At 43.0% G+C, this 22,045-nt stretch overlaps 1 protein-coding gene across 1 annotated transcript in view; it reads right to left on the bottom strand.

Annotated features, from left to right (window-relative positions):
* Window positions 1–21,547, bottom strand: part of antxr2a (ANTXR cell adhesion molecule 2a) — a 221,851-nt gene extending 200,304 nt beyond the window's left edge. Inside the window, 4 exon segments of the mRNA XM_059988717.1 lie at window positions 20,340–20,411; window positions 20,638–20,709; window positions 20,974–21,181; window positions 21,184–21,547. Of these exon segments, the coding sequence (XP_059844700.1) occupies window positions 20,340–20,411; window positions 20,638–20,709; window positions 20,974–21,181; window positions 21,184–21,211 (380 nt within the window). The 5' untranslated portion in view covers window positions 21,212–21,547.
* Between the last annotated feature and the right edge of the window lie 498 nt (window positions 21,548–22,045).

Genomic DNA, 22,045 nt, shown 5'->3' with positions numbered 1-22,045 from the left:
CCCGGAAACAATCTCTCAACAGTAGTTGTGTATTTATTTTTCTTTTTTTTTGTTGGGATCTACTGGGAAAGTCTCAAAGATCGACCAGTCGATTACGATCGACGGGTTGGCGACCACTAGAGTATAAGGTATTAAGGATCTCCAGCACCCAGGGCATGACCTTTTCTCACTGTTACCATCAGGTAGGAGATACAGAAGCCTGAAGGCACACACTCAGAGATTCAGGAACAGCTTCTTCCCCTCTGCCATCCGATTTCTAAATGGACATTGAACATTTGGACACCACCTCATTTTTTTAATATATAGTACTCCTGTTTTTTGCACAATTTTAATCTATTCAATATATGTATACTGTAATTGATTTACTTATTTATTATTATTTTATTTTGTTTTCTCTTCTAGATTATGCATTGCACTGAACTGCAGCCGCTAAATTAACAAATTTCACATCACACGTTGGTGATAATAAACCTGATTCTGATTCTGAAATGGCACAGTAGGTATAGTGGTTCACACAACACTTTATAGTACCGGTGACCCAGGTTCAGTTCCCTCCGCTGCCTTTAAGAAGTTTGTACGTTCTCCCCGTAACCATGTGGGTTTCCTCCGCGTGCTCCGGCTTCTCCCACGGTTAGTTGGTCACTGTAAATTGGTCATTGTGGCTGAATTCTGTGATTAGGCTGGAATTAAACCATAGCTTTGCTGGGCAGCATGGCTCCAATGCTAATCGCTGATGAATGCTAAAATAATTTCTGCCATTAATTACCTTAGTTCCATGATATTATCAATTTTCTTGATTATCAATACAGAGAAATGTTTGCAAATACAAACGTTTCAACAACATTGTTGTTTTTTTTTCTGAGCAATGTTGTGAACTGATGACTGACAATGCCAACAGATTTATTCTAACTCAGTCACCACAAAACACTCAAAATAGTTGCAGCTTGGTAATTTGTAAAGCTCCCAGATCTCAGCAGATAAAGAAACAGCCAAACATTTAGTAAGGAATGGGTCCATTAGACAGACGCAGCATGGATTCAGAAGGGGCAGGTCCTGTTTGACAAAATTACTGGAGTTCTTTGAGGACTTTGAGTGCAGTGGACAGAGGGGAACAGGTGGATGTCATGTACTTGGATTTCCAGAAGGCGTTTGATAAGATGCCGCACAAGAGACTTATAAATAAGATACGGATGCATGGAGTCGGAGGAAGTGTATAGGCATGGATAGTGGATTGGTTAACCAATAGAAGGCAGAGAGTTGGTATAAATAGGTGTTGCTCCAGTTGGCAGTCTGTGGTGAGTGGGTGCCGCAGGGGTCAGTGCTGGGCCCTCAGCTGTTTACCATTTACGTTGATGATTTGGAAGACGGGACTGAGTGTAGCAAAATTTGCTGATGACACTAAACTGAGTGGAAAAGCAAATTGTACAGAGGATGTGGAGAGTCTGCAGAGGGATATGGATAGGTTAAGTGAGAGCGCAGGGGTCTGGCAGATGGAATACAACGTTGGTAAATGCGAGGTCATCCACTTTGGAAGGAAAAATGAAAGAGCAGATGATTATTTAAATGGTGAAAGATTGCAGCATGCTGTTGTGCAGAGGGACTTGGGAGTGCTTGTGCATAAATCACAAAAAGTTGGCTTGCAGGTACAACAGGTTATTAAGAAGGCAAACGGAATGTTGGCCTTCATTGCTAGAGGGATTGAATTCAAGAGCAGGGAGGTCATGCTGCAACTATACAGGGTACTGGTGAGGCCGCACCTGGAGTACTGTGTGCAGTTCTGGTCTCCATACTTGAGGAAGGATATACTGGCTTTGGAGGCAGTGCAGAGGAGGTTCACCAGGTTGATTCCAGAGACAAATGGGTTAACCTATGAGGAGAGATTGAGTCACCTGGGACTATACTCTCTGGAGTTCAGAAGAATGAGAGGGGATCTTATAGAAATGTAAAGAGGGTTTCTTCTTTTTGTTAACTAGCAGGAATGCTAATTTACTGATAACGAGAATGGTATTCCTTTGTAAACCAAATGGGGATTAATGTTCTTTCTTCTGAGTCTGTAAGCTTTTGTTGACGGGCTTTTGGGCAGATCGGCGCGAGGGGGTCGAGAGAGAGGACGCAATGCTCTAAGCTGGGCGAGGATCGGACCCCAAAGGGGGGTCCGAGGCCGGGAGATTCTCCGAGGAGGGGGGGGATGAAGCTAGATGTGCTTGGTTGACCACTCGGAGGGTCCTGAGCTGTTTGGAGAGTCGAGGAGTTCGGAGGGTCCTGAGCTGTGAGTCGAGGAGTTCGGAGGGGAGCAAATGGTGGCCTGAAGACTTCAGTAATTGAGCTCCAACGGCTGTGCACGAGGTGGTTTGGACTTTGATAAGTTTGGCGCCTTTTCTTTAATTTTCTCTTCATATATACTGTATCGTTATTAATCACTTAGTTATAGTAACCTTTATAAATTGTACTCATTTAATCGCATATGGTGTACTGTCTGTTTTTGGGCGAGGCGGGGACATCACACAGCATCCACACCAGCTGATTACCCAGTTTGGCGGGGCCGAAGGCTGCTCCCCCTAGACAAGAACGAGCTGAGCGAGCCTGAGGCGACCCAGGGAGTTACAGAAACATACAAAATTTTGAAAGGGATAGATAAGATAGAAGTAGGAAAGTTATTTGCATTGATAAGTGAGATTAAAACTAGGGGACATTGCCTCAAGATTCAGGGGAGAAGATTTAGGATGGAGATGAGGAGAAACTGTTTTTCCCAGAGAGTGGTGAATCTGTGGAATTCTCTGCCCAGGGAAGCAGTTGAGGCTTCCTTAGTAAATATATTTAAGAAACAGTTAGATAGGCTTTTACATATTAAGGGAATTAAGGGTTGTGGGGAAAAGGCAGGTAGATGGAGCTGAGTTTACGGACAGATCAGCCATGATCTTATTGAATGGCAGGGCAGGCTCGATGGGCCGGATGGCCCACTCCTGCTCCTGTTTATTACGTAAATAATGGAAAACTTGCCTTCTCATTTTTTGCATTGTTTTCCTTTCCCCACACTGACAGCCTGAGGTCTTTTGCTCATATTTTCAACTTACATCAACAATTGCTGAATGAGAAGCTTTTTATCTTTTCCTATGAACTCTTGCCCAGTGTAATTTTCTTTGGAATGGTTATTTCAGAAATAAATGCAGTGCTCTCCAGAATTAATTGTTTACCTCTGTTTGAGCACTGTTATTAACAGAAGTTCACTGCAAAGTTTCAACCAAATGTATTACAATCAAATTTTCAGAGCTTTTGGGAGTCACATTAGTATTGAGAAAAGCCAGTATTTAAACAGTGTGCTGTCTATTTAAACACGACACTGCCAGGGCAAACCAGAAGCCATGGCTGACTGCAGAGGGTTGTGCACTGCTTAGGATGTGGGACACTGCTTCAGATTGGGGATAGGTTTGACTCCAAGGTCAGCAATAGCCACACTTTCCCAAGCCCAGAGGAGAGCACTCAGAAAATTCACAGCCACTTTTGTTGCACCAGGTATGCACGGCACATGTGACAAGGTATACGAACTATAGCATTACAAGTCCAGCCTGTGAGAAAATGACAGCAACATCTCCCTTCCTGTTAGGCTGAATGCCTTTGACACAATGAATGATGTGACATCGAGGAAAGCCCCCAGTCTGGTCGTAGCTGAGCTGAGCTGGATCCCAGCCACAGTAAATCCACACAAAAGAGTGCAGGTGCTGAAGGATTGTATGGCCCGGCTCATAGAGGTATTAACAGACATCTTTATTATCTCTTTGCAATAGTCCACTGTCCCTGCAGGCTTCAAGACAGCCAGCATCATTCCATCACCTAAGACAGCGACAGTAACTAGCCTAGGCAATAACCACCCAGTGGCACTCAGCTCAACAATTATTAAGCGCTTTGAGCAGCTGATCAGATAAAATCCCACCTTCCAGCTATGTTGGACCCCTTCCAGTTTGCCTACCAGTCAAACCAGTCCACTGATGATGCCGTAGCCTCGGCCCTCCACTCCATCCTGTCTCGCTTAGAAAATGATGCCTCGTACACTGGGATGTTGTTCATGGTCTTCAGCTTGGCACTTAACACAAACATCCCTCAGAGGCTGGTGAGTAAACTGTCATTGTTGGGACTCAGCGCCCTTCTCTGTAACTGGATCTTGGACTTCTTGACGGAAAGACCCCAGTCAGTCTGCAGCATCTCAAGCTCCATCACGTTGAGCACTGGTGCCCCTGTTCATGCTATTGACTCCCAACTGCAGTGCCAGATCCAGCTCAATCCTCCTCTAATTCACTGATGACATGACAGTGGCTGGCCTCATTAGCATCAGTGATGAGTTGGCAAACAGCAAGGAGGTGGAGAGGCTTCTCAAATGGTGTGAGAGTAACAACCTAAGTGTTTACGTGGACAGAAGAGAGGACTGTGGACTTCAAAAAGGTGCAGGGCAATCACTCTCCTTTGCTCATCCATGGAGAGACCGAAGAGCACGAAGTTCCTCGATGTGCACAAATGGAAGATCTAACCTGGACCCACAACAGCTGCTCATTGGTCAAGATGGCACAGCATTTGTCTGTACTTTGTGGTACGGAAGCTACAAGGCATTGGACCTATGGAGGAGAGTAAAATCTGCCCAGAGGATCACCAGGGTTTTCCTCCCCCACGCCGCCATTTATTAACAGTGTACATGAAGCATTGCTGAGGATCCCTACCACCTATCCCACTATATCTTTAACCGCTACCTTCAGGAAAAAGATACAGAAACATCAGGACTCGGACCACCAGACTGGGTAACAGCCTCTTCCCTCAGGCTGTCAGACTAATGGATACCCTGCCACCACAAGGTCTCATCACAAGACGTTTTCTGTTTCGTTTACTGTTTACCTGTGCTGTGCACTAAATGCACTTTGTATTATATTTTATTATCTTCCTTGTGGTAATATTTTATACTTAAGTGCTGAGTGCGATATATGTATTGTGGGTGCACTAAGGTCTGGAGGAACGTTACTTCATTTGGTCAACTATATATGTTCAGGTAACAATAAATTTGAACTTGAGCTGTGGTATTGAGTGTTAAATCAGTCAGATTTCTAATGTGTAAACAAATCAACTGTGAAATTTAAAATCCAATTAAATCAAGGAGAAATTGTATTACAACAAGTAATGTTGGTAATAATTACAACAAAAACTAGCTGACTGTTTGAAAAAACAGCAGAAAACATCTGCTATTCTTGCCGATCTGTCCTATCTGCGACACCACTCAACAAGCCACTCAATTGTGTTATTACAACTGCATTTAAAAAAGAGTGGAGCTCTCAAATAGGGCTGGCACTGAAAACAATACCCAAATCCCCTCAAAACACAAACCACTACCTTCAATAACCTACTTTCACCAACATACCAGCCTGGTACACAAGTACTGCTAAACACTTAAATCCTCACTACACATTAACCTACAGTCATCTACATGTCGTAGCACATCCACTCGTCAACACTGCACACAGTGCCAACTTCATTCACACCTCAAGCTGTAAACACACACACACTTACTGTAAATTCAATTTTTTTCTCTATTATTACGTATTGCAATGTATTGTTGCCATAAAGACAACAAATTTCACAACGTATGGCGGTGATATTAAACACGATTCTTATCTTCCCCAAACATCACTAACCTGCAACACACACAAACACACAGTAATAGTTTATAAAAATCTCAGTGCTGTCTCGGAAATGCATATTGGCTCTGCAGTTCAGGCACAGTGTTAATCAACAGGAAAATTCCCCAGGACAGTGGGTTCTCTCGTGGTCATCACCTCACACAAATGGTGGAGAGGGTACTTTCCTCCTCATAGCCACAGGATGACACAGGTCCAAAACGAGCTTGTAAATTTCCCTGCTAAATATATCTCCCATGTCCCCGGTTCTATTCTTCAAGCTACCTTGATAAATTAGGTCACTCAGGTAACTTTTATAGAACTACTAAGAAAAACTCAAAAATGCTGTAATCATTGAAATTATATTGACATTTACAATTAAAATTTTATTGATTTATAATTGAAACTGATTATTTTACTGGTTCTCTTAATAATATTGTTATTAATTTAAAATAATGTTAAGAAATGCTTTCTACCAAAATCTATTTCCAGTTACAACATCTTCCGAGTTAAATTACAATGCTGTACATGATCTGGTGATTAATTATCATAGAGTGCTTATGCACATCGGTTAGAAATTGACCCCAGATGCATATGGAAATTTGGAAATTGTGCAGTATATCCAAGTCCAAAGTATTTATATTAAATAAAACTGTAGGTCTAATACTGATCCCAGGGAGTATCCCACCACCCTGGAGTCTGTAAAACAGCTTTTCACTATTACTAACAGGAGAAAATCTGCAGATGCTAGAAATCCAAACAGTACACACAAAATGCTGGAGGAACTCAGCAGGTCAGGCAGCATCTGTGGAAAGGGGCACAATTGTTGTTTCGGGCTGAGATCCCTCATCAGGACTGGAGAAAAAAAGATGAGGAGTCACAGTAAAAAGGCGGGGGGAGGGGAGGAAGAAAGACAAGGTGAAAGGTGAAACTGGGAGGGGGAAGGGGTGAAATAAAGAGCTGGGAAGTTGATTGGTAAAAGGGGGAATCTGACAGGAGAGGACAGAAGGCTGCGGAATAAAGAAAAGGGCGAGGAGCACCAGAGGGAGGTGATGGGCAGGGAATGATAAGGTGAGAGGGGGAAAAAGAGAATAGGGAATGAAGGGGGGGGGTGGGGGCTAACCAGAAGTTTGAGAGATCAGTGCTCATGCCATCAGGTTGGAGGCTATGCCTGTCTAGTTAGTACCGAAGTCCCACTATTCCAACACGTTCAATCTTGTTGGCATTATGTGATACCATATCATAGCCCCCTTGGAAGTATCCCAATGCATTTATCTCACTGCCTCTCTCAGCTACTTTGTTAAATAACAAGTTCCTAAAACAGCAAACACTGGAAGTTGTTAACTGGTGCTCTTTCCACAGACACCGCCTGACCTGCACAGCATTCTTCAGCCTTTACTAATTTTGCTTCAGATTTCCAACATATGCATTTTTACTCTCATCAGTCATGTTAGTCAGGCGTGATACACCTTTAGCAAATCTATGCAAGATCTTTTACAACTAATTATTTTACACTTTTCCAAGTGACTGCTAATTCTATTTCTGATTTTTGCTTCTAGAGCTTTCCCCAATACTGAGACTGACTGGCTGGTTATATCCATACATCTTTCAATTAAACAAGTGATTCAGTATTTGCAGTTTGAGTTTTCAAGCACCACTTCCAAATCTATAGATTTTTTGAAGAGTATGCCCCAAGCCTCTACATTTTCACTTCATATTTTCCCACAAACTCAGGACACATCCCATCTACACCAGGTAATTTATCCTCTCCAATTCCAGTTGAACTTTCCAGTGTCTCCTATTTATTAATTTTTGGCCCATCCATAGTCTCAATTATGTTACAACTCCAGCAGGATCTTCAAGCTCGTTAAGACAGATGTCAAATATTTGACATCTTCCATGAGTAGCTTTCCATGGCAGCTTCCATGAGTAAATTTCCTAATTTGCCTCTGGGTGGCCCTATCTAGCCTCCTGCAATTTAACAACTTTCACTATGATTCCCCTTCTGTCATGTGAAAAATTATTCTTAATGTCTTAAAAATGTCATATTTAAAAAGTTTCAAATGATGTCTTCCAGCACTTCCTTTATGTTTTTGTCCCACTCAATACAATTTTTACCTTTCCATCGCTGTTCTGACTCAAACTTGCCCATTTCCTTCCCTCCCTGTTTGCTCAGTGCAGAAATCTCATTGGTTAAGAAAATAATGGGGTGGCAGAGTGAAGATAGATCAACACCAAAGGAGGTGTTATATGCTGTACCCTCCGTTAACCTTCAGGTCACCCTTGAGCAAGGTGTGATTCCTGTTTAGCCCCCAGCCCACCCCTGAAGCCACAGGAGCTTGGATAGTCGTGTGAGCAGTTGGTGCATATCACAAGTCGGGGTTATACGACCACTGACACAAGCAGACAATCTCTGAAGACTACTGATAGTGGCTGGGGTGACCATGATCGCCCACAACACATGACATGGCACATAACAAAAAAATGACAAAGAAAATGAACTGTGACATACGTAAAATAGTTTCATGTGGATCAACAAGAAATTATGCGCTTTGGGAGATGCAGCATAGATATCTCGAAGTGGGAAGGAGAACAGCCAGCGGTCATGTACAAACGACAGAGATAGTAAAAGGGAGGAGGTCCTGAAAACAGACTACAGGGAGTTAGGAAGAAGTTGAGAAGCAGGACCTCAAAGGTAGTAATCTCAGGATTACTGCCTGTGCCACGTGACAGTGAATATAGGAATAGAATGAGGTGGAGGATAAACGTGTGGTTGAGGGATTGGAGCAGGGGACAGGGATTCAGATTTCTGGATCATTGGGACCTCTTCTGGGGCAGGTGTGATCTGTACAAAAAGGACGGGTCGCACTTGAATCCCGGGGGGCCAATATCCTGGCGGGGAGGTTTGCTAAGGCTGTTGGGGAGAGTTTAAACTAGAATTGCTGGGGGGTGGGAACCGAACTGAAGAGACGGAGGAAAGGGAGGTTGGCTCACAAATAGAGAAAGCTTGGAGACAGTGTGTGAGGGAGGATAGGTGGGTGATAGAGAAGGGGTGCGCTCAGTCCGATGGTTTGAGATGTGTCTATTTTAATGTGAGGAGTATCATGAATAAAGCGGATGAGCTTAGAGCGTGGATCAGCACTGGGAGCTATGATGTTGTGGCCATTATAGAGACTTGGATGGTACAGGGGCAGGAATGGCTACTTCAAGTGCCAGGTTTTAGATGTTTCAGAAAGGACAGGGAGGGAGGCAAAAGAGGTGGGGGTGTGTCACTGTTGATCAGGGATAATGTCATGGCTGCAGAAAAGGAGGAAGTCATGGAGGGGTTGTCTATGGAGTCTCTGTGGGTGGAAGTTAGGAACAGGAAGGGGTCAATAACTCTACTGGGTGTTTTTTATAGACCACCCAGTAGGAACAGGGACATTGAGGAGCAGATAGGGAGACAGATTCTGCAAAGGAGTAATAATAATAGGGTTGTTATGGTGGGAGATTTTAATTTCCCAAATACTGATTGGCATCTCCATAGAGTGAGGGGTTTAAATGGGGTAGAGGTTGTTCGGTGTGTTCAGGAAGGTTTCTTGACATAATAAATTCCTGTGGAAAGTGGCCAGTGAGTGAGTGAACCAGTGAAGGAGAGGAGATTTGACTCGAGAGATTCTGGCAGTTTTGGCAGTTGGACTGTGCAATCAAGTCAATCAAGATTTGAATAGCTCAGACTCAGCAGAAAGCAGCTGAGTGGGCAATCGAGGTCAGGTGACCAAGCAATTTGAAAAGAAACAAATAAAAAAATAGAGGGTTACCTCTAGCAGAGCGGCCTGTAGAAAGTGGCCAGTGAGTGAGTGGGCCAGTGAAGGAGTAGAGATTTGAGGCTTTGACAAGAAAAGGCGGAGAACAAACTTGTTCCCAGTTAGTCTTTACAATGCCTCCTGAGATGGTGATCTGCCTCTCCTGTGATAAGTGGCAGTCTTGGGGGAACTCCCCTCTCCCGCAGAGTCACATCTGCCAGAAGTGCTTGCGGCTGGGTGATCTGGAAGACCGTGTGAGGAATCTGGAGCAGCAGCTGGATGACCTTCGACTCATAAGGGCAGGGGTGTCAAACTCGTTTTAGGTCACGGGCCGGATTGGGCAAAATGCAGCTTCATACGGGCCGGATCAGTCAGGCGCGTGCGAACGCAGCTTTCATTGCCTCCGTTTTTGCAGCCTGTTCTCATGTGTCTCAGTCTCTGCTATAACTACAAAGTGTTTCACTTCACAAGTTCCATTTCTTATGAAGAAGACTGCTGAGCAAGCATTATTTTTATGATTGGTATTAACTTACAATCATAGGCTTCATATCACCTGGCCATTAATAATTAAAATAATAGATCTATCTAAAATGATCTCGCGGGCCGGATATAATTGTACGCCGGGCCGGATATGGCCCGCGGGCCTTGAGTTTGACACCTATGCATAAGGGAGAATGAGGCAGTCATAGATGAGAGCTACAGGGAGGTAGTCACACCTAGGCTGCTGGAAGCAGGTCGTTGGATGACAGTCCGAGGCGGGAAAGTGAAGGAGAGTAGACAGGTAGTGCAGAACACCCGTGTAGCCATTCCCCTGAATAATAAGTTTACCGTCCTGGATGCTGTTGGCGAGGACGACCGACCAGGGGTGAGCCACGGTGGCAGGGCCTCTGGCACTGAGTCTGACCCTGTGGTGCAGAAGGATGGGACGGGGAAGAGGAGAGCTGTCGTCATTGGAGACTCTATAGTCAGGGGAGCAGACAGGAGATTTTGTGGACGTGAGAAGGAAACCCGCATGGTTTGTTGCCTCCCGGGTGCCAGGGTCCGGGATGTCTCTGACCGGGTGCATGACATCCTGGTACAAGAGGGAAAGCAACCAGAGGTCGTGATACATGTTGGTACCAACGACATAGGCAGGAAGAGGGATGAGGTCCTGAAGTGTGAGTTTTGGGAACTAGGCAGAAGGCTGAAGAACAGGACCTCAAGGGTGGCGTTCTCAGGGTTGCTGCCAGTGCTACGTGATAGTGATGGTAAGAATTGGAGGAGATGGCAGTTGAGTGTGTGTTGCAGGGGACATGGTTTTAGATTTTTGGAGCATTGGGATCTCTTCTGGGGAAGGTGGGACCTGTACAGATTGGATGGGTTGCACCTGAACTCGAGGGGAAGCAATATCCTTGCTGGTAGATTTGCTAGCATGGGTCGGGAGGGTTTAAACTAATTTGCAAGGGGGGTGGGACCCGGAGCGATAGAGCAGTGAAAGAAGTGCATGCAGTAAAGCCAAATCTAACATATAGAGAGGCTTTGAGGAAAGAGAAGCAGAATAAAGGGTATAAAGGTAGTAAGGTAGAAGGGCTAAAGTGTGTGTACTTCAATGCAAGAAGCATCAGGAACAAAGGTGATGAACTGAGAGCTTGGATACTTAAATGGAATTATGATGTAGTTGCCATTACGGAGACTTGGCTGGCACCAGGGCAGGAATGGATTCTCAATATTCCTAGATTTGAGTGCTTTTAAAGGGATAGAGATGGAGGGAAGCGGAGGAGGGGGGCATTACTGGTCAGGGTTACTATTACAGCTACAGAAAGGGTGGGTCATGTATCAGGATCCTCTTTTGAGTCAGTATGGGTGGAAGTCAGGAACAGGAAGGGAGCAGTTACTCTACTGGGGGTATTCTATAGCCCCCCTGGTAGCAGCAGAGATACCAAGGAGCAGATTGGGAGGCAGGTTTTGGAAAGGTGCAAAAATAATAGGGTTGTTATCATGGGTGACTTTAATTTCCCTAATATTGATTGGCACTTGATTAGTTCCAATGGTTTAGATGGGGCAGAGTTTGTTAAGTGTGTCCAGGATGGATTCCTGTCACAGAATGTTGACAGGCCGACTAGGGGGAAAGCCATACTAGATCTAGTATTAGGTAACGAACCAGGTCAGGTCACAGATCTGTCAGTGGGTCAGCATGTGGGGGACAGTGACCACCGCTCCCTGGCCTTTAGCATTATTATGGAAAAGGATAGAATCAGAGAGGACAGCAAAATTTTAAGTTGGGGAAGGGCAAATTATGAGGCTATAAGGCTAGAACTTGCGGGTGTGAATTGGGATGATGTTTTTGCAGGGAAATGTACTATGGACATGTGGTCGATGTTTAGGGATCTCTTGCAGGATGTTAGGGATAAATTTGTCCCAGTGAGGAAGATAAAGAATGGTAGGGTGAAGGAACCATGGGTGACAAGTGAAGTGGAAAATCTAGTCAGGTGGAAGAAGGCAGCATACATGAGGTTCAGGAAGCAAGGATCAGATGGGTCTATTGAGGAATATAGGGTAGCAAGAAAGGAGCTTAAGAAGGGGCTGAGAAGAGCAAGAAGGGGGCATGAGAAGGCCTTGGCGAGTAGGGTAAAGGAAAACCCCAGGGCATTCTTCAATTATGTGAAGAACAAAAGGACGATAAGAGTGAAGGTAGGACTGATTGAGATAAAAGTGGGAAGATGTGCCTGGAGGCTGTGGAAGTGAGCGAGGTCCTCAATGAATACTTCTCTTCAGTATTCATCACTGAGAGGGAACTTGATGACGGTGAGGACAATATGAGTGAGGTTGGGGTTCTGGAGCATGTTGATATTAAGGGAGAAGAGGTGCTGGAGTTGTTAAAATACATTAGGACGTATAAGTCCCCGGGGCCTGACAGAATATTCCCCAGGCTGCTCCACAAGGTGAGGGAAGAGATTGCTGAACCTCTGGCTAGGATCTTTATGTCCTCGTTGTCCACGGGAATGGTACCGGAGGATTGGAGGGAGGCGAATGTTGTCCCCTTGTTCAAAAAAGGTAGTAGGGATAGTCTGGGTAATTATAGACTACTGAGCCTTACACCTGTGGTGGGAAAGCTGTTGGAAAAGATTCTTAGAGATAGGATCTATGGGCATTTAAAGAATCACAGTCTGATCAGGGACAGTCAGCATGGCTTTGTGAAGGGCAGATCGTGCCTAACAAGCCTGATAGAGTTCTTTGAGGAGGTGACCAGACATATAGATGAGGGTAGTGCAGTGGATGTGATCAACATGGGTTTTAGTAAGGCATTTGACAAGGTTCCACACGGTAGGCTTATTCAGAAAGTCAGAAGGCATGGAATCCAGGGAAGTTTGGCCAGGTGGATTCAGAATTAGCTTGCCTGCAGAGGGCAGAGGGTCATGGTGGAGGAAGTACATTCAGATTGGAGGGTTGTGTCCAGTGGTGTCCACAAGGATCTGTTCTGGGACCTCTATTTTTTGTGATTTTTATTAATGACCTGGATGTGGGGGTAGAAGGGTGGGTTGACAAGTTTGCAGACGACACAAAGGTTGGTGATGTTGTAGATAGTGTAAAGGATTGTCGAAGATTGCAGAGAGACATCGATAGGATGCAGAAGTGGGCTGAGAAGTGGCAGATGGAGTTCAACCCGGAGAAGTGTGAGGTGGTACACCTTGGAAGGACAAACTCCAAGGCACAGTAAATGGCAGGATACTTGATAGTGTGGAGGAGCAGAGGGATCTGGGGGTACGTGTCCACAGATCCCTGAAAGTTGCCTCACAGGTAGATAGGGTAGTTAAGAAAGCTTATGGGGTGTTAGCTTTCATAAGTCGAGTGATAGAGTTTAAGAGATGTGATGTAATGATGCAGTTCTATAAAACTCTAGTTAGGCCACACTTGGAGTACTGTGTCCAGTTCTGGTCGCCTCACTATAGGAAGGATGTAGAAGCATTGGAAAGGGTACAGAGGAAATTTACCAGGCTGCTGCCTGGTTTAGAGAGCATGGATTATGATCAGAGATTAAGGGAGCTAGGCTTTTACTCTTTGGAGAGAAGGAAGATGAGAGGAGACATGATAGAAGTGTACAAGATATTAAGAGGAATAGATAGAGTGGACAGTCAGCGCCTCTTCCCCAGGGCACCACTGCTCAATACAAGAGGATATGGGTTTAAGGTAAGGGGAGGGAAGTTCAAGGGGGATTTAGAGGAAGGTTTTTCACTCAGAGAGTGGTTAGTGCATGGAATGCACTGCCTGAGTCAGTGGTGGAGGCAGATACACTAGTGAAGTTTAAGAGAATACTAGACAGGTATATGGAGGAACTTAAGGTGGGAGTTATATGGGAGGCAGGGTTTGAGGGTCAGCACAATATTGTGGGCTGAAGAGCCTATAATGTGCTGTACTATTCTATGTTCTATGTTCTGATATGAAAATAAGCCTACAAGAGGAGAGGCTATATGTGATCTGGTATTGGGAAATGAACCTGGTCAGGTGTCAGATCTCTTAGTGGGACAGCATTTTGGAGATAGTGATCACAATTCTATCTTCTTTACCATAGCATTGGAGAGGGATAGGGAAAGACAAGTTAGGGAATTATTTATTTGAAATAAGGTGAAATATGAGGCTATCAGGCAGGAACTTGGAAGCATGGATTGGAAACAGATGTTCTCAGGGAAACGTATGGAAGAAATATGGCAAATTTTCAAGGGATTTTTGTGTGGAGTTCTGCATAGGTACATTCCAATGAGACAGGGAAGTTATGGTAGGGTATAAGATCCGTGGTTGACAAAGGCTGTTGTAAATCTAGTCAAGAAGAAGAGCTTACGAAATGTTCAGAAAACTAGGTAACGATAGGAATCTAGAAGACTATAAGGCTAGCAGGACGGAGCTTAAGAATGAAATTAGGAGAACCAGAAGGGGCCATGAGAAGGCACTGGTGGACAGGATTAAGGAAAACCCCAAGGCCTTCTATAAGTATGTGAAGAGCAAGAGGATAAGACCTCAGAGAATAGGACCAATCAAGTGTGACCATGGAAAAGTGTGCATGGAACTGGAGGAAATAGCGGAGGAGCTTAATGAATACTTTGCTTCTATATTCACTATGGAAAAGGATCTTGGAGATTTTGGTGATGATTTACAACGGACTGAAAAGCTTGAGAATGTAGATATTAAGGAAAGGCTGCTTAATTTTTGAAGCTGGCAAGCCAAGTTCAGAAAGGAAGTATGATAACAGGCTACAAGAGTGGAGACCATGATCTAAAGAAAAAGAGCAAGCTTTACAAAATTGTTATAAATTGCTAGTTAGAACACAGGCAGAGTATCATCTACAGATCTGGACACCAGACCTCAGGAAGGGTGTCAAAGCCTTGGCAATATTACAGAGGAGATCAACATGATAAACTCGAGTGAGGAAATCACGCATGTGCAGAGATTAGAAAAACTGGAATTGTTCTCCCTAGCAGGGAAGGGCAAATAGAATTATTCAAAATTACAAATGTTTGTATGTGCTTTTCACAAATTGGGAGATACAGCATAATTTCTTTAAACAAACATTTCAAAATCTGGATTGCACACCCTGAAAGAAACTTCGAAATCCAAAATCTGAGAAGTCTTCAGGGACTTCCATTAGGAAAGTGGACACGTGGATGAGAAGCAGTGATTTATGCAATGTAAAAGGGAAAACAGGCCACCACAGGTGTGACATATCAAATGGTTTTCTTCTGCTCTCTAAACTTCAATAATCCAATTAAATTGCTGCATATCCCACTATCAACTCAGATCTCAGATCATCTGGCCATGTGCTGACTTCTAGCAAGTCCCATGTCAAAATTAGCTCAAGAATGCAGAATAATTTTTAACGTGGTGTCCACAACATTCAATGAAATGTTTTTAAGCAAACTTATGTTTGCTCCAGATAATTATCAGGGATGCATAATGAGTGCCTGAACCAATTATGGTTACATCAAATGAGACTGTGCAACACATGGACTTGGCAAATTCGCAAAATGCATAACAACTTTTAGCCCAATAGCTCTAACTAACAAACTAATCCAAGTGCAGCCACGATGGGGCAAATGTGCGATAAATTTAATGATTGCTTCAAAAAGATTATGACTAGTCCTCATAGATTAATCGTTATATATCCCATGTACCTCAGACCAATCAGTGCACTCCATAACATGCAAGTCACTGAAATGAAAACAATTAATTACTTTAAGCCCCTTTGTTAAAATTATCACATTTTTGAAGCATGTAAATGTGAAAGAGTACACAAATATATATACACAAATATACATATGTACAGTTTTTTTCCCTTCACCTATGGTTCACCGCATGACCAAATAAATTTCTCAGGATATTGAAGCATCTTTAAACAATGTTTGTCAAGAATAATAACTATTGGAAATCATATAAAATGTATTATTTAATAGAGTGAAACCTGTTTTCAAAAGGGCACACTACCATAATACATTTCATCTATTCTATTATCAATTTCAATATATTTTGCATACTGGTGGCAAATTAATTAGATTATTTTCTCAACCAGTGGAATGCTGGAGTAGAATTTCAAACAGCTTAACTAATTGAATGTGCATAAAAATCTAATAAGTCATAACTATCGTTAATGCTATAGTAAATATATTTGAAAACTGTTACGTGCTTAAGGGCTGTTGATGAAATTATGATTTGCCAATCAAAACATGAACAAATTAGAAACTATGTCATAAAACTGCTTGGTTTTGAAGTCTTGGATTGGGATGATTATGAGTCAAGAGTCATAAAAAAAACAATAATCCTGCCTTCTACTTGCTTTACGCATATTTCTACTATATATGAACATAAAGAGCAGGTATGCATTGGAAGATTCAGTTCCAAACATAAATAGATTTCTTCTATTTATCAAGAAATATCAAGCAACATACATATCAAGCAACTAAAAAAATTACTTTTTACTTCTAACAGCATATGCTGCCAAATTACACAAGCATAACTAGACTTGAAATTGGCTGATAACTGTCACATGTACTGAAGACCCCCTTCTCACTGCTGCCATCAAGGAGGAAGTACAGCAGCCTGAAGACACACATTCAACATTTTAGGAATAGATTCTTACCCTCCACAATCAGATTGCTGAATTAACTATGAACCCACAAACTCTACCTCACGTTTTGCATTCTGTATTTATTTTGCTAAATTTCTTATTGCAACTGTACTGCCGCTGCAAAACAACAAATTTCACAGCATATGTCAGTAATAGCAAACCTGACTCCAATTCTGATACAATGAAAAGCTTGTCTTAAGACCAATTCATTACACAGTGCATTGAGGTAGTCCACAGAAAATAATGGATCAGAACTACAAGGAAATAACACTGCTTAATATGCATAACATTATTACCACATCAATAATGAAGCAATTTGTGGTGAGAAAGACATATGGTGCAAATTGCACCTCGTCATAATTTGTGCCACTCCATCATTAGCTTTGAAAAAAACACTGGCTAATCTACAGGATGAATAGAAAATTGTTTGATGTCTTTCACCAAGAGAGTCACATTCACTGAGTTGCTGTATGCAGATGAGTCCGTGTGTTGTTCACTCAAAGGCTCAGCTCCAAGTTAATCTTGACTTACTCAGTGAAGTTTGTGTGAGAGTTGTAATCAGCATCTTAACATAGGAATGAGTTTTGTGAAATTACTCCACTCATTCTTTATAATCACCATGGGAAGTTAAAGTATATAAATTTAAATTGTATTTACAAATGTTAAAACTGTCAGATATATTAACCAATGACCTAGCATTTAAAATAAATCCTCAAAAATGTGACTGTTCCTCTCTTCAGATACTTTAAATATAAAGAAATTAAACTCTTCTATGATGTTTTTCTTACTTTTCCTTCAGCTGTCTTTCTTTTTCTCTCAATGAAGTCCTCCAGTCTCTTTCCCAGACTTTACCTTTCTTTGTTTAATTAATTTGATCTTTAGTCAGCCTATTTCCTGCCCCATTGTTTCTGATCTTCCCTGATCCTTTAATCTCATTTGGATGAAATGGATAGTTTGCTCTATCAATTCATCCCCAGTGTCCAATTGATCCTGCATTATCTTCTTATGCCTCCAGTAATTTAAGGTTGCACAGCACAGCTCCTGAAGAATACCATTTGTCACATCTGGCCATTCAGAGAATAGACGTTTCTCCATTATACTCCACTGTACAAACTCATACTCCATTAGCTTCTTTCTCAGCAGCACACCTTCCCCCCACCCCCACCTCTCGCCTGAACATAACTTCCTTTCACTCCAGGTCAATGGGTTCTGAGATAGATTTACAAGTTCACAGTGTGATCTACACTCTACTTCAGTTGTTGAGGCATGAGGTGCTTTTAGGCAAGTGGAAACGTCCCTCCACAGTTTTACCAGTTATCTTAGTAATCTTCCGCCACTGACAGTATCTCTTCATTGTTTTGGTTTGTTTGCTGTAGGTAGTTGGTGTTTCTCTGAAATACAGGAGAGGCTAGTGATCACTGCAGCCCAGCAGACATCGCCAGTGCAATGTCCTGAGATTTTAATTACTGCACACACTCTGTCTGAGATGGGCAGACAGGAGACAGGGATCATTTTCTTCACTTTACTTGACATATAGCTCCCAAAATGTTTATGTTTTCCATAGTTTGCTATGGAATTTAATTGTTGGAGGGAGGGTCAGTAAAGGACCTTAGCTTTTAGAATGAGTATTGCAACCACACCTGCTCTCATGCAATTCAGTGTAAGAGTCAACAGCGGCTTGGAGTGCAACCAAGGAGGGAGGTTATTCACAGGCACCGCCTGCTTACTGCAGCTCAGTGACTGTGGTGCTGGAGAGCAGGTAATTAACAGCTTCTCATTCATTCTCTGCAGTGGGCCAGTTACGCCACAGGTGTCATCAAACAACACACATTTCTGAGGACAGCCAAACTTGACAAGGAATCCCTACAATCATTATTGCTTGATAGAGCTTGGAAAAATAAAAAAAAAATCAGTCCAGCACCATGATCTCAATGGTAGTACCAATATTCCCCTGAAACTGCTGACAACCAGAAAAGATCTGCCTCCAACTTAGCTGGCTGTAAAAGCAGTGGAAAATTCTTCCAACCACCGATAATATTCCAGGATATTAAAGACTTTTAAATTGAAGCATTTCAGTGTTAAAAATAAGTTGAATGAAAAATATTGACAAACTACTGAAAATATTGAAGCGAAACATTTTTTGTTTTAAATTAACCCAGGCTGAGTGCTGAGTCCCAGGAGCTGCCTGTGAGGAGAATGCTCATTTCCCTCTGACTGTATGCGTGCTCCGCTCTTCACCCACATCTCAAAACACATGGGTTCCCAGGCCAATTGGCAACTGTAAAATGATCCTAGTGCACCTGGCAGTTGATGAAAATGTGGGATTAATCTAAGATTATTTGAGCACTACCGTAGCAGAGCCATTAACGCCACACTAAAACAGCTTGGGACATTTGAATTCAGAGTTCAATTCCAGCGCTGTCTATAAGAAGTCTCTGTACATCCCCCCCCCCCCACCCCCGTGTGGGTTTTCTCCAGGTGTCCTGCCTTCTTCCCACAGTCCAAAGACATACTGGGTAGGTTAATTGGTCACTGTAAATTGTCCCATGATTAAGTAAGGGTTAATTGGGGTTTTTCACGGGTTGCTGGGCATGGTGTGACTCAAAGGGCTGGAAAGGCCTGATCTGAGCTGTATTGCTAAATGAATAAATAAGATTAACATATGCACTCGCTAGATAGTTGAGTTGGACTCAATAGCTCAACGCCCTGTTTCAGTTTCAGTCAGCCTGTGACTAAAGTCTCATATCTAACATGGAATACTATACTGAATTCAGCACATCTCAATTCATGGCCACTAGCATGCTAAGGCTATTAATAAATCCAAAACCCTGCATCTGGAAATTTAGGACATAATGCCATTTTTCAAATGGATTTGCTGCTCAGACTTGATGGCATTGAGCAATGAGATCAGCCCTATGAAATTTCTCAATGAATTTCATTTCAATGGATCACGTCACATGATTTACATTGAAGGAAAATTCCCATCATCTTACAAAATGCACTGAATTATGTTTATAGAAGGATTAGTATACAGCTGCCAATGACAAGTTAAAAGGAATAGCCAGAGCAGAAGATGCCAGTCGAACTGGAGAAGACAACATATGGGAAAGAGTAAGAAACTAACGAGACCTGAGCACCACAGTTTGAGAGCTTAAATCACGGCGGCTGAAATACCAAAAGCAGAAGTGCATCACTGAGGGTTTCAATGGCTGAGGCAAAGATACCAATGAAAGTGGCTGTTACTCCAAATGGTACGGGGATCATTGCATCTTCAGATCATCCCCCTGAACTTCCACCCAAGGAATAGATGGGAATTAAGACAATGTAGCTTCAGACTTCTTAGTATGCCAAGGAAGGAAATGCTCCTCATCCAAGAATGCCCAAGGAGTATGCCAACAGCATGGGTAGGAGGAGCTCAGGTAAACCTACCAGGAAACATCACCAAATCTTAAATATTGTGTGATTCTGCAGCCAACATAAAATGGATGGGAAAGCATGAGGTATGACAAGTTGTATGGCCTCCCTGATCTAGGCCGTCCTCTTTTTTTTTGGTGTTAAGCCTCCCAGATATGAAAATAATGGGCCGAATACTGTTTCTGCATTTTTTAAACAAGAGTATCAATATTATGATAAGGCAGGGAACCCAATGAAAAAAGATGGAATTTGGATCAAGAAGTGGCAACACTTTTAGGAGGGCAGGGAGGGATGAAAGTTTCAGAAAGAAAAATTACGAATGGGTATTTCATGAAAGGTTTGACAACAGTTTCTGCAATTCCCGACTGTGAAAACAAGGCATTCTGCACTGACCTGTCAGCAGTTATCGGCATCTTCACATCAGCACGAGAAGAAAACACGATGAAAGATAATCTCATTTGCGGACTGTAAATAAAAACACAGAAATCATCAGCTGCTGGATAACACTAAATATAATTTATCTTTCATTATTTTCTAATTTTCAAACTTGGATTCGTTTTTGGCCTAGGAACGATTATTTATTCAGTGAGCTGGGCGTCCTGCCTCCCCCATGCGGCGACAAACTAATGTGAACATAACTTTCCACCAAGGACCAAAAAAAGTTTGTGGGACGTGTTACTGAAGGTATTACCTGACGAATCGCTGGACCAGTGATTCCACAAAATCATAAATCTCGCCCCAGTTGTTAGCAACACTCCCGGATCTGTAAAAGTAACAGACGTTCAATTCGATCAAGTAAAAACTAAATCAAGCAATTACAGTTCCACTGGGCTCTCCTCCCGTCACTTTCCTGTTGCTAGTTCATGGCCAGAAACAGTTTGACAAGTTTTTACTGTGGCTCTCCCCCCCCCCCCCCCCACACACACTCTGTAATTACAATTCATTTTATCGCTTCACCCTCCAAACTGCAGATACAGATATGAACAAAACAAAACCGAGGCACGACCGGGCACCACCAAACTCTTACCTGTCAAGTACCATGTAAAGATCAAACGCTCCGTGGCACGATTTCTCTTCACTTTGCACAACTCCGAACGTGTTCATGCTCAGAAACACTGCTACAAGGAGCATGAAATTCCATCGCCCAGAGCAAAAGCTCTTGCAAACACCAACAGTCCGCCACGGCTTCATTATCCTGCAATTAATCTCGCTGCAAAACCCAAAAAAGGTAGCTCAAACTCGGAAGAGAAAGCTCCAGCAAACATGAAAGCAGTCACAGCCGGATTCCTACAAAAATAAAATCACTCAAACGCCCTACAGGTATCTGAGAAAGAAAAATCAGAGCGATTTCGTTAAACCGCACATTGCAACAGCACAAGAAAGCTCACGGCCACTGCCACAAAGTCGCTCGTACAGTTGCAAGCGGAAACTTCCCAGAGGAGGTCGGCGTTACAGCGGGGGATGAACTGTGCCCTTCAGCCAGTTTGTCGCAAGCGCAGCGCAGCACACACCCGCCCGCACTGCATTCAGATTGCCGGCGCTTTGTGGGTCTGAGGAACCTCAACAGGGCGTGTCTGAGGCGCCCCTCCGCGGGACAGCTGGTGCCCTTTGAACAAGCAGGAAGATATTGCTGCACACAAATCATCATTTGCGTGATATCATTTCCTGTGTTAGGAAGGCTTCTAACAAAAATATCAATCAATGTTTGCGTTATGGTTTTTTTCTCGGCGCTGTTAATGCCAGAGAGAAGCCACGCAACTTAAGCTAATGATTAAAGTTCTGTATCGACGTACAAATGTGCCAGAATCTTAGTTTCCAAATTACAATTCGACGAGGCTTTGTTGTTACTCTTCTCGAACTTAGATATTTATTTCAATAAGCTAACCACATTGTAACTAAATTATTATTACAATAGTATAGGATTGAGGGAACTGCACACCAAAGATCTGAGGTAAGGGCAATCAGTTGTCATGTCCACATTCAAACAGGGCCTTTGTTCTCTCTGCAGTGGACAGTAGCGGAGAGTCCCTGCTCTTACAAACTTAGGAAGAGCCAGATACTTATCCCTACAGCCTGGTCCAATATTTATTCCTCAGCGT

The sequence above is a fragment of the Hypanus sabinus genome, chromosome 14 (assembly GCF_030144855.1).
Source record: "Hypanus sabinus isolate sHypSab1 chromosome 14, sHypSab1.hap1, whole genome shotgun sequence".
NCBI classification, from domain to species: Eukaryota; Metazoa; Chordata; class Chondrichthyes; order Myliobatiformes; family Dasyatidae; genus Hypanus; species Hypanus sabinus.
The sequence above is the reverse complement of the archived record's forward strand: the minus strand, read 5'-3'. Positions and strand labels throughout refer to the sequence as shown.